The sequence below is a fragment of the Neophocaena asiaeorientalis genome, unplaced genomic scaffold, assembly GCF_003031525.2.
Source record: "Neophocaena asiaeorientalis asiaeorientalis breed wild unplaced genomic scaffold, Neophocaena_asiaeorientalis_V1.1 scaffold7, whole genome shotgun sequence".
Taxonomy (NCBI): domain Eukaryota; kingdom Metazoa; phylum Chordata; class Mammalia; order Artiodactyla; family Phocoenidae; genus Neophocaena; species Neophocaena asiaeorientalis.
Window position 1 is genome coordinate 14939320 of NW_020185337.1, and position 14980 is coordinate 14954299.

At 37.6% G+C, this 14980-nt stretch overlaps 1 protein-coding gene across 1 annotated transcript in view; it reads left to right on the forward strand.

Moving 5' to 3' along the window:
• The window catches only part of HPGDS (hematopoietic prostaglandin D synthase), a 28546-nt gene extending 15071 nt beyond the window's left edge, over positions 1-13475 (forward strand). The window contains exons 4-5 of the mRNA XM_024736234.1: positions 1975-2073; positions 13311-13475. Coding sequence (XP_024592002.1) covers positions 1975-2073; positions 13311-13475 — 264 coding nt within the window. The remainder of the gene's footprint in view (positions 1-1974; positions 2074-13310) is intronic.
• Positions 13476-14980: the final 1505 nt, after the last annotated feature.

Here is a 14980-nt window from a genome sequence, read left to right on the forward strand (position 1 = left end):
GTGGACAGCAGTGGCCCATTTCCAATCCTAAACGATTTGGGCAGTGTGGATTTTAAAATGGTGCTTTGGAGAAATATGCAAACCTCCCTAAATCCTCTAAATGTCATTTGATAGAATACAATAGCAATGACTTTTCAATGTGCAAAAATCTCCTTCCTTATAACTCTCTGGGGGAGGTGGGAGGAAATTTCTGAGTCCACCAAGTAGAGGAATGGCTATCTAGGGTTTATCAGAAAATGCATTTTAAAAAGGATATGTAAGAAAATTTTATATTCTTTAGGTTATTTTTGAGAGTATTCTTTAAAATGACTCTTAAATACTAATGGTTATGCTGTTTAGCAATTTACATTTCATTAGAGTGATATGATTCTCACCAAACACATAAAGAGAACCTGGGCTAAGGAACTCAAGAGAGCAGAGATAAGATTTTTATCTGGCACTGCATATACAAAGCATTGGTGTACCTTAAGCTGTGGAAATGCACAGTAGAAAAAGTAGCAGAATCACCCAGGTGAACGCACAGGAGTTTTTGGAAAGCTGTACAGCATCTACATCCTGTTCCATTTAACTCCCTCCTGTTTCTAGCTATTCTAGGACAGCCAAGCTGGCTATTACCTCCCCAACTGATGCTGATCTAAGCTAAGCTATGGGAAATGTCACGTGTTTCTGGGCCCATTGCCTCTTAGCTCACAGATTCTGTGGAAGGGACTGAAGGATTCACACTATTTTATTTAGAACTATGAATATCTTAACCATAGAGAGAGAACCTTATGTACAAAGGTGGTATAGAACCGTGGAAAGCATGTAAAGTCAAAATAATGACAAACTTCCCAACCTTCAGTACCTGAAATGTGGCAAACCTATGTAAATCTGTAATGATGCTTTTGCAAACTGTGCCCTACAAATATAAGGCATTATGTTATAATAATCTATATTACCCAGCTAAGTCATAATAGTAACAGGAAGTAAATTGGTGAGAGATTTATCCACTATTTGACTTATCTTAATAGAGGCTGATTTTATTACAGATTTTATAATATTCATTCATTTGTGAATATTAATGATATATGTATATTTTATAATATTTTGAGTTTGGCTTACATTCCATATCCACAATACAAACCAGCCTGATTTTCGTATATAAACAAACAAATACTTCTTACCAAGAAAGAGGCCATGAATAAATTATTTGGTCTTCAAAGATTCAAGTAAAAACACAAAGATAATTTTTTTAAATGGATATATCTGTTATTTTTTCCCAAGGATATTATTTGGTTTGTAATAATATCTTACATATTATATCAAAAGGGGGCACCTTGGATTCATTTTACAGATGATAGTCAAGGCAGAGAAATCTCACCCTAAGGTACAATGTCAAGCCAAACAGAGGAAATCTGCCCAAGAACATTACTATTCATTATGGATTACTTCTGTTAAGTGTAACTGTGAGATGAAAGACTGCTAAACTGGAGGAATCTTACAAAATAATAATATTTTATTAATAACAGTCTTACAAAATAAATTTTATTTACAAAATAAATTAATTTCTTTACCTTTAGTTAAATTATTTCACTTTAAAGGGAGTGAGCCTAAAAAAGGTAGGGAATTTTAGAAATGTAAAAATATAATGGAGTAATTTTCATTAACAAAAATTAAGATAAAAAACCATGAAAAGATTTTATTGATGAAATATTTAGTCATTATATACAAAGAAACAATAAGAACTGATGACAATATTTATTTTTTAATCCATGAGTAATAAAGGGAAGAATAAGATCTATAGAAAATCAGACCTGAATCTCCATGCCATTCATTTTAAAAAACAAACAAGCAAGCAACAACCACCAATAACAGGTAGCTACTTCCTTTTTGAACTCATGTGGGAGAAAGAAGATGGAAAAATCTACTTCCTCTTCAACTCATTTGTTTTTCTTCTTATTATGCTTAAATGAATCTTTTTTCTCCCTCTCTTAGGATCAGATGTTTAAGGAGCTACTCACATGTGATGCATCTCATCTTCTGCAAGATTTAGACACATACTTAGGGGAAAAAGAGTGGCTTATTGGTAACTCTGTGAGTACGTTTTACATCTTAAAAAAATACAAGCATATACATATATGGATAAACCAAAAACTTTATAAAAATGTATTGAAAAAAGTGTTACTCATAGGGACGGAGTAGGTTAGAGAGCAGGGACAAAAGCTAAACTTCTCTGAATAAAACTTTTTCAGTGGAGTTAACTTTGGAAACATGAACTAAAATATTTTATATAATTATATAACAACAACAAAAACATTTAAAAAAGCTATCACTGACAAACTAAAGCAAAGTGAAACAAATGAACTTGTGTCAAATTGGTGCACAGGGTATGTGGAGAAGTACCTGTGGCCACTATCTTAAGAAACATCGTCATTTTTAAAAACACAGTGATTTGACTATACATCTCATTATAGATATTTTCTCGGGACAAAAAAATAATAATTGTATACCAGTTTCAGTTCACGATGTACTTTTTCTTAAGGTAAAGACAACAAGCATCTTGTGTCTCTTTTTCTCGAAAAAATGACCAGTCTAGTTGTTCTGGCCACCCTTTGGACCCAGATTCTGGTCTCTAAATACTAAAAGTAACCAGAACTTCTTGGAGAAATAGCTCATTCTCAGTTTGGGACAGGAAATGTAAAACATGAGCCGGGAATACTTTGACATAATAGAACCAAATAAATTATCACAAACCCCCCCACACACGCCACCAGAGTTGTGTCAGAACGACTTAGCAGTCAATTTGTAGAAGCTCTCACTGGCCAAAGATGAGAAAATTCAAGCCACAATAAGAATATTAACTGCAATGGATTGAAACAAATCAAAATGAATGAATCCATGAGTTTATGACAACCACCATCACCAAATACACACACACACACACACACACACCTCAAAACCAAACAAAGCTACATTGGTGACTTTTAGAAGATGTTATGGAGCCAAATTATTACAAATTTTCATTGACTTATGATGGGATTATGTCCCAATAAATCCATCGTAAATTGAAAATATCGTTAAGTCAAAAAATACACCCAACCTACTAAGTATCATAGCTTAGCCTAGCCCACCTTAAATTTGCTCAGAACACTTACATTAGCCAACAGTTTTGGGCAAAATAATCTAACACAAAGCCTTTATAATAAAGTGTTTAATATCTCACGTAATTTATTGAATATTGTAGTGAAAGTAAAAGACAGAATGGTTGTATGGGTACAGAATGATTGTAGGTGTATTAGTTGTTTACCCTCCTGATTATGTGGTTCACTGCCACTGCCCAGCATCATGAGAGAGTACCATACAGCATATCACTAACCTGGGAAAAGATCAAACTTCAAAATTCAAAGTGCAGTTTCTACTGAACATGTGTCACTTTTGCACCGTGGTAAAGTCAAAAAATTGTAAGCTGAACCATCATAAGCCAGAGACTGTCTGTATTCCGAAAACTGTTAAAAACAAAAAAGTTGAGGGGTTTGAATAAAGCATTTATCGTGCCATTCCTATGCCAATTATACCTCAAGATAAAAAAAAATTGATGGACAACGTTTGCCTACATAAAGGTATTCTAGTTAATAAGTAAGGAAAGAGGACTTCCCTGGTGGTCCAGTGGTTAAGAATCTGCCTGCCAATGCAGGGGATACAGGTCTGATCCCTGATCTGGGAAAATCCCACATGTCACAGAGCAAATAAGCCCATGCAGTGCGCCACAACTACTGGAGCCTGTGCACCGCAACTACTGAGCCCACATGCTCTGGGGCCCTCGTGCTGCAACTACTGAGCCCGCGTGCCGCAACTACTAAAGCCTGTGTACCACAACCTAGAGTAGCCCCTGCTTGCCGCAACTGGAGAAAGCCCAAGTGCTGCACGGAGACCCAGCACAGCCAATAAATAAATAAACAAATAAACAAGGAGAGTTTAAAATAAATCATCACCATTTTCCAACCCATGATGAATCAATGGATCTAAGCATTGACTATCAACAATTGTTAATATCACAAAAAAGGAGAGAACCAGACATTACGGGCCTACTGACAGAGGAGTGCACTGCCCCCTATGAAGTAGTCTTGCCAAGAGAAAAATCAAATCTAAATCTGATTTAGAAGCTGTGGTAAGCTGGGGTCCCTGCTTTCAAGGAGACTCCATTCTAGGAGACGAGATACTGCTTTTTGACATGCTCTTGTGACTTATTTTAATCACTGTCTGCTGAGTCCTGAGGAGACAGAGAAGCAAACTTGCCATATCTTTTATGTTCCTTTCTCTGCCCTTATTGATTGAACAGTTTCTAAGAATGTAAAATACTTTTTTCCTTCTGCTTTTTATTAAAATTCCTTTGTAACCTATCTCCTAACCCCATCTCTTAGTGCTCTCTCCCTTCCTCAAAGTGTCCCAAACACTCTGGTGTTTTGTTTTTTCCTCGGACACAAGTCATACTCCCACCTAAGAGCTTTTACACTTGCTCCTCCTTCTGCCTGAAATGTTTAATCCCCAAATCACTGCATGTCTGGATCTTTTTTTCATCATTCAAGCCTTAGCTTAAATGTCACCTCTTAAAGAACTTCTCTCCCCGATCACTTGAGACTCCCTCTCATCACTCTACTTTGTCTGTATCACCTTTATCACTTTACGATTTTTTTTGTTTTTAATTGAAGTATAGTTGATGTACAATATTATATGTCACTGGTGTACAATATAGTGATTCAAAATTTTAAAGATTATACTCCATTTATAGTTATTATAAAGTATTCGTTATTTTCCCCATGGTGTACAATATATCATTATAGCTTATTTTATACATAATAATTTTTATCTCTTAATCACCTACTCTTATATTGCCCCTCCCCCTTCCCTCTTCCCACTGATAACCACTAGTTTGTTCTCTATATCTGTGAGTGTGCTTCTTTTTTGTTATATTCACTAGTCTGTGCTATTTTTTAGATTCTGCATATAAGTGATATCATACAGTATTTGTCTTTCTCAGTCAGACTTATTTCACTTAGCATAATATACTCCAAGTCCATCCATGTTGCTGCAAATGGCAAAATTTCATTCTTTTTATGGCCAAGTAGTATTCCATTTATATGTATACCACATCTTCTTTATCCATTCATCAGTTGATGGATAGGTTGCTTAGGTTGCTTCCTTATCTTGGCAATTGCAAATAATGTTGGTATGAACATTGGGGTGAATGTATCTTTTCAGATGAGAGCTTTCATCTTTTCCAGATATGTACCCAGGAGGAGAACTGCTGGGTCATATGGTAGTTCTATTTTTAGTTTTTTGACAAACCTCCCTACTGTTTTCCACAGTGACTGCTCCAATTTACATTCCCACCAACAGTGGAGGAGGGTTCCCTTTTCCTTTTTCTCCACATCCTCGCCAACATTTGTTATTTGTGTTCTTTTTGATGATAGCCATTTTGACAGGTGTGAGGTGACAATCTCATTGTGGTTTTGATTTGCATTTCCCTGATACTTAGTGATGTTGGGCATGTTTTCATGTGCCTGTTCGCCATCTCCATGTCCTCTTTGGAAAAATGTCTATTCAGTTCTTCTGCCCATTTTTTAATTGTTTGTCTTTTTGTTATTAAATTGTATGAACTGTTTATATACATTGGATATTAACCCCTTATCAGTCATTTGCAAATATTTTCTCCCATTCAGTAGGTTCTTTTCATTTTGTCAATAGTTTCCTTTGCTATGCAAAAGCTTTTACATTTAATTAGGTCCCATATTTTAATTTTGCTTTTATTTCATCTGCTTTAGGAGACAGATCCAAAAGATATTGCTACGATTTATGTCAAAGTGTATTATTCTATGTTTTCCTCTAGGAGTCTTGTGGTTTCTGGTCTTACATTTATGTCTTTAATACATTTTGAGTTTATTTTTGCACATGGTGTTAGAGAATATTTTAATTTCATTCTTTTACATGTAGCTGTCCAGTTTTCCCAGACCCACTTATTGAAGTGACTGTCTTTTCTCTATTGTATATTCTTGCCTCCTTTGTTATAGATTAATTGGCCATAAGTGTGTGGGTTTATTTATGGGCTCTCTATTCTGTTCCATTGATCAATGTGTCTGTTTTTGTGCCAGTACCATACTGTTTTGATTATTGCAGCTTTGCACTATAGTCTAAAGCCAGAGCGTGTGATTCCTCCAGCTCTGTTCTTCTTTCTCAAGATAGTTTTAGCCATTCAGGGTCTTTTGTGTTTGCATATAAATTTTTAAATTATTTGTTCTTATTCTGTGAAAAATGCCTTGGTATTTTGATAGAGGTTTTATTGAATCTGTAGATTGCCTTGGGTAATATGGTCATTGTAACAATATTAATTCTTCCGTCCAAGAATATAGTATATCTTTCCATCTGTTTTTGTCATCTTTAATTTCTTTCATCAGTGTCTTACAGTTTTCCAAGTACAGGTCTTTTACCTCCTTAGGTATGTTTATTCCTAGGTATTTTATTCTTTTTGATGTGATGGTAAAGGGGATTGTTTCCCTAATTTCTCTTTCTGATAACTCAGTGTATATAAATGCAACAGATTTCTGTATAATAATTTTGTATCCTGCAACTTTACCAAATTTATTGATGAGCTTTAGTAGTTTTCTGGTGGAGACTTTAGGAATTTCTATGTAGTGTCATGTCATCTGCAAACAGTGACAGCTTTACTTCTTCCTTTCCAATTTCTATTCCTTTTAATTTCTTTTGCTTATCTCACTGCTGTGACTAGGACTTCCTAAACTATGTTGAATAAAAGTGGCAAGAGTGGGCATCCTTGTCTTGTTCCTGATCTTAGAAGAAATGCTTTCAGTTTTTCCCCATTGAGTATGATGTTAGCTGTGGGTTTGTCATATGTGGCCTTTATTATGTTGAGGTAGGTTCCCTCTGTGCCCACTTTCTGGAGAGTTTTTATCATAAATGGATGTCGAGTTTTGTCAAAAACTTTTTCTACATCTATTGAAATGATTATATGGTTTTTATTCTTCAATTTGTTAATGTGGTGTATCACATTGATGATTGACTTGTGGATACTGAAAAATCCTTGCATCCCTGGTATTTTGCTAGTATTTTGTTGAGGATTTTTGCATCTATGTTCATCAGTGATATTAGCCTGTAATTTTCTCTTTTTGTAGTATATTTGTCTGGTTTTGGTATTGGGGTGATGCTGGCGTCACAGAATGAGTTCAGAAGTGTTCCTTCCTCAAGAAATTTTTGGAATAGTTTGAGAAGGATAGATGTTAACTCTTCTCTAAATTTTTGGTAGAATTCATCTGTGAAGCCATCTGGTCCTGGACTTTTGTTTCTTAGGAGTTTTTAAATTACTGATTCAGTTTCAGTACTGGTAAAATTTTAAATTAATTTTTATTGGAGTATAGTTGCTTTACAATGTTGTGTTAGCTTCTGCACAGCAAAATGAATCAGCCATACATATACATATATCCCCTCCATTTAGGACACTTCAGTTTATTAAGTAGAGTTCCCTGTGCTATACATTATGTTCCCATCAGTAGTCTATTTTATACATAGTATCAATAGTGTATATGTGTCAATCCTAATCTCCCAATTCCTCCCACCCCACTCCTTTCCCCCTTGGTATCCATAGATTTGTTCTTTGTGTCTCTATTTCTGCTTGGCAATTAAGGTCATCTATACCATTTTTCTAGATTCCACATATATGTGTTAATCTGTCATACAGAGTGAAGTAAGTCAGAAAGAGGAAAACAAATATCGTATATCAGTACTGGTAATTGGTCTGTTCGTATTTTCTACTTCTTCCTGGTTTAGTCTTGGGAGATTGTACCTTTGTAAGAATTTGTCCATTTCTTCTAGGTTGTCCATTTTATTTGCATATAGTTGTTTGTAATGGTCTTTTATGATCCTTTGTATATCTGTGATGTTGGCTGTAGCTTCTTTTTCATTTCTGATTTTATTGATTTGGGCCCGCTTCCTTTTTTTGTTGATAAATCTGGCTAAAGTTTTATCATTTCAAAGAACCAGCTTAGTTTCATTGATCTTTTCTAATTTTTTTTGTCTCTATTTATTTCTGCTCTGATCTTTATCTGATTTTTTTCCTTCTACTAACTTTGGGTTTTGTTTGTTCTTTTCTCTAGCTCTTTTAGGTTCAAAGTTAGGTTGTTTGAGATTTTTCTTGTTTTCTGAGGTAAGCTTGTATCACTATAATCTTCTTAGAACTGTTTTTTCTGCATCCCATAGGTTTTGGATTGTCGTGTTTTTGTTTTCATATATCTCTAGGTATTTTCTGATTTCCTCAGTGATCCATTAGTTGTTTAGTAGCATATTGTTTAGCCTCCACGCTTTGTGTTTTTTTTTGCAGCTTTTTTCTTCTAGTTGATTTCTAGCCTCATAACATTGTGGTCAGAAAGATGCTTGATATGATTTCAATTTTCTTAAATTTACCAAGGCTTGTTTTGTGGTCTAGCATGTGTTCTATCCTGGAGAATGTTTCATATGCACTTGGAAAAAATGTGTATTCTGCTGCTTTTGAATGGAATGCTCTATAAATATCAATTTCTCCTTTTATGTCTGTTAATATTTGCCTTATGAATTTAGGTGCTCCTACGTTGGGTGCATGGTGCATATATAGTTACAATTGTTATATCTTCTTATTGGATTGATCCCTTGATCAATATGTACTGTCCTTCTTTGTCTCTTGTAACAGTCTTTATTTTTTTTATTTTTTTGCTGTACGCAGGCCTCTCATTGCTGTGGCCTCTCCTGTTGCGGAGCACAGGCTCTGGGCGCGCAGGATCAGCGGCCATGGCTCACAGGCCCAGGCACTCTGCAGCATGTGGGATCTTCCCAGACCAGGGCACGAACCCATGTCCCCTGCATTGGCAGGCAGACTCTCAACCGCTGCGCCACCAGGGAAGCCCGTAACAGCCTTTAAAGTCTGATATAACTATTGCTACTCTGGCTTTCTTTTGATTTCCATTTGCATGGAATATCTTTTGCCATCCCCACACTTTCAGTCTGTGTGTCTTTAGATCTGAAGTGAGTCTCTTGCAGGCAGCATATATATGAGTCTTGTTTTTGGATCCATTCAGCAACTCTGTATCTTTTGGTTGGAGTATTTAGTCTATTTACATTTAAGGTAATTACTGATATGTATGTTCCCATTGCCATTTTATCAATTGTTTTGGTAGGTCTTTCTTCCCTTTTTCTTTTCTCTTGTGATTTGATTACCATCTTTAGTGTTATGTTTGGATTCCATTTTTCTTTTCTATAATAGATTTTGTTTGTGATTACCATGAGGTTTTTATATAGCAGTCTCTCTCTCTGTATATATTTATGATTGTTTTAAGCTGTGATCTCTTAATTTCAAATCATTTTAACAACACTGCAATTGTACTCTCCTTCCCTCATGATTACTGTTTTTGATATCATATTTTGCATCTAGGTGTTTTGTGTATCCCTCAACTGCTTATTGTGGACATTGATGATTTTATTACTTTTGTCTCTTTTTTTTTTTTTGGCCACACCCCACAGCATGTGGGATCTCAGTTCCCCTACCAGGGATCAAACCCGTGCCTCCTGCATTGAAAGGCAGAGTCTTAACCACTGGAATCCCAGGGAAGTCCCCACTACTTTTGTCTTTTAACATTCCTACTAGCTTTGTGTGTGGATGATTTCCTACATTTATTGTATGTTTGAAACCAGTGAGCTTTTTCATTTTGTAATTTTCCTGTTTCTAGTTGTGTCCTTATCTTTTTTGCCTAGAGAATTTACTAACATTTGTTGTAAAGCTCGTTTGAGGGGCTAAACTCTTTTAGCTTTTGCTTGTCTGTAAAGCTTTTGATCTCTCCATCAAATCAGAATGAGAGCTTGCTGGGGAGAATATTCTTGGTTATAGGTTTTCCCCTTTCATCACTATATATATATATAAGAGATTTATATATAATGTGCCCCTCCCTTCTGGCCTGCAGAGTTTCTGCTGAAAAATCATCTGACAGCCTTATGGGCGTTTCCTTGTATGTTACTCTTCACTTTCTCTTTGCTGTTTTTAATACTTTCTTTATCCTTACTTTTTGTAATTTTAAATACAACGTCTCTTCGTGTGTTCCTCTTTGGGAACACACATCCTGTATGGTACTCTCTGTGCTTTCTGGACTTGGTAACTGTTTCCTTTCCCAGATTAGGGCATTTTTCAGCTACTATGTTTTCAAATATGTTCTCGGTCCCCTTTTCTCTATCTTCTTCTGGGACCCCTATAATGCGAATATTAGTGTACTTGATGTTTTCCCAGAGGTCTCTTAAACTGTCCTCATTTTTCTTCATTTTTCTGTTCAGCATCAGTGATTTCTACTATTCAGTCTTCCACCTCATTGATCCATTCCTCTGTATCATTTAGTCTACTGTTTATTCCTTCTAGTGTATTCATTTTAGTTACTGTATTCTTCATCTCTGTTTGGCTGTTCTTTACATTCAAACTCTTTGTTAAAAACTTCTAACTTCCCTGTGCATCAATTCTCCTTCTGAGTTCATTGATCTTCTTTATGATCATTACTCTGAACTCTTTCTTGGGTAGGTTGCTTATCTCCATTCATTTAGTTCTTCTAGGGTTTTATCTTGTTCCTTTGTCTGGAGCATGTTCCTCTGCTGCCTTATTTTGTCTAAGTTGCTATTTGTATTTTTATGTATCTGGTAGGTTACATTTCCCAAACTTGGAGAAGTGGCCTTCTGTAGGAGACGTCTTATGTGTCCCAGCAGGGCACTCCACTTTTGTCACCCAAGCTATATGCTCTAGTGTTTCCCCAGGAGGGCTGTGAGGGTCTTTCTATTGTGGTCAGCAGGCTATGTGGGTGGTCTGGTAGGCTTAGTTTGTCCCTAGTCTTATTGGTTGCCAGGCCTTGCCTTGTATGGAGGCTGCTGGTTAGTGGGGCCTGGTCACAAGAGGGCTGATTTCAGAACCCCAGGGGGTCCTGGGGCTAGTGCTGGCTCACTGGTGGATGGAGCCGGGATCCAGAAGACTCCGTGGCTGTTCCTGTCCACTGGTGGGTGAAGCTAGGTCCAGGGGTTAGTGCTGGACTATTGGCAGTCACAACTGGTCCTGGAATGTGGGAATCTTGCTGCAGGGCCCAGGGATCCTAGAGCTGGTGTCAGATTGCTGTGGAGGGGGGGGAGGCAGTTCTTGATACAGTTGGGTCTGGGGTCTGGGGTGTCCCACAGCTTGTGTTGGCCTGCCAGTGGGCAGAGCCAGGTTCCAGCTGGTCCCAGGGCAGGGTCTGGCCTGCTGTGGGCAGGCTGGGTCCAGAAGCTGTGGAATTGTGGTTTTCTTGCATCTGGTGTCTGCCCGCTGGTTGGATGAGTCTGGTCTAGAGGCTAATGCAGGCTTCCTGAGCGCAAGGCCAGCACCTGCCTATTGGTGGCTGGAGCTGGGTCTTGACCCTCTAGTGGGAAGGGCCAGGTCTAGAGGCATGTCTCGAGTGGCTCTGGGCTCCAGAAGTCTTTAGGTAGCCTGTCTGTTGATGTGTGGGGCTGTGTCCTCCCCCACCCCCAGTTAGTTCTTTGGTTTGAAGCTCCCCAGCACTGTTGCCTACAGGCTGTTGGATAGGGCCAGGTCTTGGCACTCATGAGCTGGAGGGAGGATCCTACAATGGTGCCTACATGGTAGAAAGCTGCCAAATATGGCTGCTGCCAGTTTCTATGTCTCTAGTTTGAGCTGCAGCTGCCTCCTTGACTCTCCAAGACCAGCAAGTAGGTCAGGCCCCTATTAAATTGCTGCTTTTGCCCTGGGTCCCGGTGTGAGATTTTATGGACACCCTTTAAGTGTGAAGTTTCTATTTCCCCTAGTTCTTTGGAACTCCCAAAATTAAGTCCTTCTGGTCTTCAAAGCCAAATGCTCTGGGGGTTTGTCTTCCTGGTGCAGGACCCCTGGGCTGGGGGGCCTGACATGGGGCTTAGAACTCTTACTCCTATGGGAGAACCTCTGCAGTATAAGTATTCTTGTTTGTGGATTGCCCACCTGGGGGTAAGGGACTGGATTATATTGTGCGTCAGCTCCACCTACCCATCTCGTGTGGTTCCTTCTTTATGTCTTTAGCTGTAGAAGATCTTTTCTGGTAGATTCTGGTCTACTTCATCGATGGCTGTTCTGCAGACACTTGTGACTTTGGTGTGCCTGTAAGAGGAGGTGAGCTCAGGGCCTTTCTACTCCGCCATCTTGGCCGATCCCCTGTACCACACTTAACGTTTGTCTTCCTGCTTCTGAAGTAAAAGCTGCACCAGAGAAGGGGCTTGCATCACATCTTGCTCTCTAGTCAATCCCAGGAGCCTGACCTGTACAGGGCACATAGTAGGTACTCCATAAATATTTGTTGACTGAACTCTGAATCCTCTAACCAGTAGACTCTCCTAGTTGACAGGTGTTTAGTAAGCAAGTTCATAAAACACTAGAAATCAGCATTACTAAATTCCAAACAAAAGGAAAACTAAGAATAATCCATATTTAAACTTCATTCTTTGATTTATATGGAGGCAAAGTAATGTCATCCAGATTAGTATCTAGTCATAAAAGAACAAAACAAGTGTACAAATTAAAAAAAAAACAGGTATACAAGAGTAGGCCTATGCTGCCATCATCCTAATACTGTCCAGTGGCCAATCTTAGGGTTACACTAATGGTCAGACATGTCTTCTGATGTGATTCAATATAATGTATGCTAGCCAAAAATATGTAACTTGAAACTATGAACTCTCTAAAGATAACTTGCACTCTCTTCCTTTTTACTCTGCCATATAAAGGAACCGATGAAATAATCATAAAGATCCTGAAGACAGGACATTCTGCAGGACTAGTGTGGAATCTTCAATAATTCAGTGACATGGGAAAAAAAAGGGTACTGTTGTGAATTGAGAGTTAAAGGACATAACCAGATGAAATGCATGGTCCTGGAATGGATCCTGCTTTATCCTATAAAGGACATTTTTGGAACAGATGGAAAAGTAATGATGGTGTGTTAAATGAGATGAAAATGTATTGTCACAGGGAGATGGAGATTGAATCAAGTTACAAAAGAGCATGTACTGTAAGATCTCATTTTAGTAAAAATACACACACATGCATAAAAAAATACCATATACAGAGGTGTTAATGTGAGTAACCTCTGTGTGTTGGGAGTATGGTGTTATCTATAATTTTCTATAATACACGCATTCTGCTTTTGTAATAACATTATTTTGAATTAAAAATAAACTATTTTTAGATTAAGAAGTTAGGCCTTTTATGTTCTAATGAAAATTTGTTTCCTTTAAACTAGGTAACTTGGGCAGATTTCTACTGGGAAATTTGCAGTACCACACTTTTGGTCTTTAAACCTGATTTGTTGGACAACCATCCCAGGCTGGTGACATTACGTAAGAAAGTCCAAAGCATTCCTGCCATAGCCAACTGGATAATGAGGAGGCCCCAAACCAAACTCTAGGTGATGCCTGCTGCCTCCCAACTTCGTTATTCTTCACAGCATCACTCTCATCAGATACGAAGCTACATCAGCGTGCTGCATAACCTGCACACTCCCCTCCCCAGCTCCATCAAGACTTTCACTTCTGCCATATTCTGCTTATCAAAAAAAAAAAAAGGGAAAAAAGGGTGGGGGAGAAAAGGGTTTTGTTTCCAGTATCCTTTTTATTCAGAATAGCTTCACATTATTTATAACTGAAGAAAAATAGTTTCCAATACAGGCAGGCTTCGCTTTGCACTAGTTCTGACATGCATGAATTTCAGTCACAATGGTTTAGTTACATATCAAATTTCCAAAAAGAAAAACCAAACAAACCCTGAAAAGGTTTGGACTTTAGTTTCCACGCTATATTAACTGAGTAACTGCATAAAGTATAAACTTTGCTGCTAGCTCTTCAGTCCACAAATCACTATGTAAATAACAGATAGATATATGAGCAATCATGCCACTTCTTTCAAAATCTGTTAGTGATTGGTCACTGCACATCTGTCATGCGTGCACAGACAGCAAAGTGTTGTTTCTCAGTGATAAACCCACTTGAGATTTTACAAAAATGGATATTTGAAAAAGGGAACTCACCAACAAAGATTAAAGTGCAATAAAGAAATGAAAAGTGAAAATGGTGGAAATTCTAATTGAACATAAATGGAAAGAGCTGGCTGTGAGAATGTTGATGCTGTTGCAGTTCAAGAGACTCTAGATATGCAGCCAGAAGAACCTGGTGAAGGCCAACTTATTGACATAAATGAGAAGATGAAGATATCCCAGAGGAGGTGAGACTGGCAAAAAACCCTTCACGTTAGAAGAATTGAGATCAAAAGAATGAGAAGACAATGTAAAGCGACTATACTCCAGTAAAAATGAATAAAAAAACTAAAAATTGTGAATCACTATACTGTACACCTGTAACATATATGATATTGTCCATCAACTATACTTCAATACAAAAAAAAAAATGAGAAGACAAGCCACAGACAGGAAGAAAACATTTGCAAAAGGACTTTATCCAAAATACACAAAGAACTCTTAAAAGTCAACAATAAAATAAACTTGATTACAAAATGGATAAAAGACCTGGACAGACACCTCATCAAAGATATACAGATGGCAAATAAGCATATGAAAAGATGTTCAACATCATATGTCACTAGGGAATTGCAAATAGGAACAAGGAGATACCATTACCTATGAGAAGGGCAAAAATTCAAAATACTGACACCACCCAAATGTCCCATTCTGATGGGGCCCCAGGAACTTTTCTTCATTGCTGATAGGCATGCGAAACAGCACATACACCTTGGAAGAGAGTTTGGCAGTTTCTTACAAAACTGAAATGCTCTTACCATATGATCCAGTAATCACACTCTTTGGTATTTGCCCAAAGGAGTTGAAAACAGGTCCACATGAAAACCAGCACATGAATGTTTGTGGCAGCTGTATCAACAACTAGAAGCAACCAAAATATC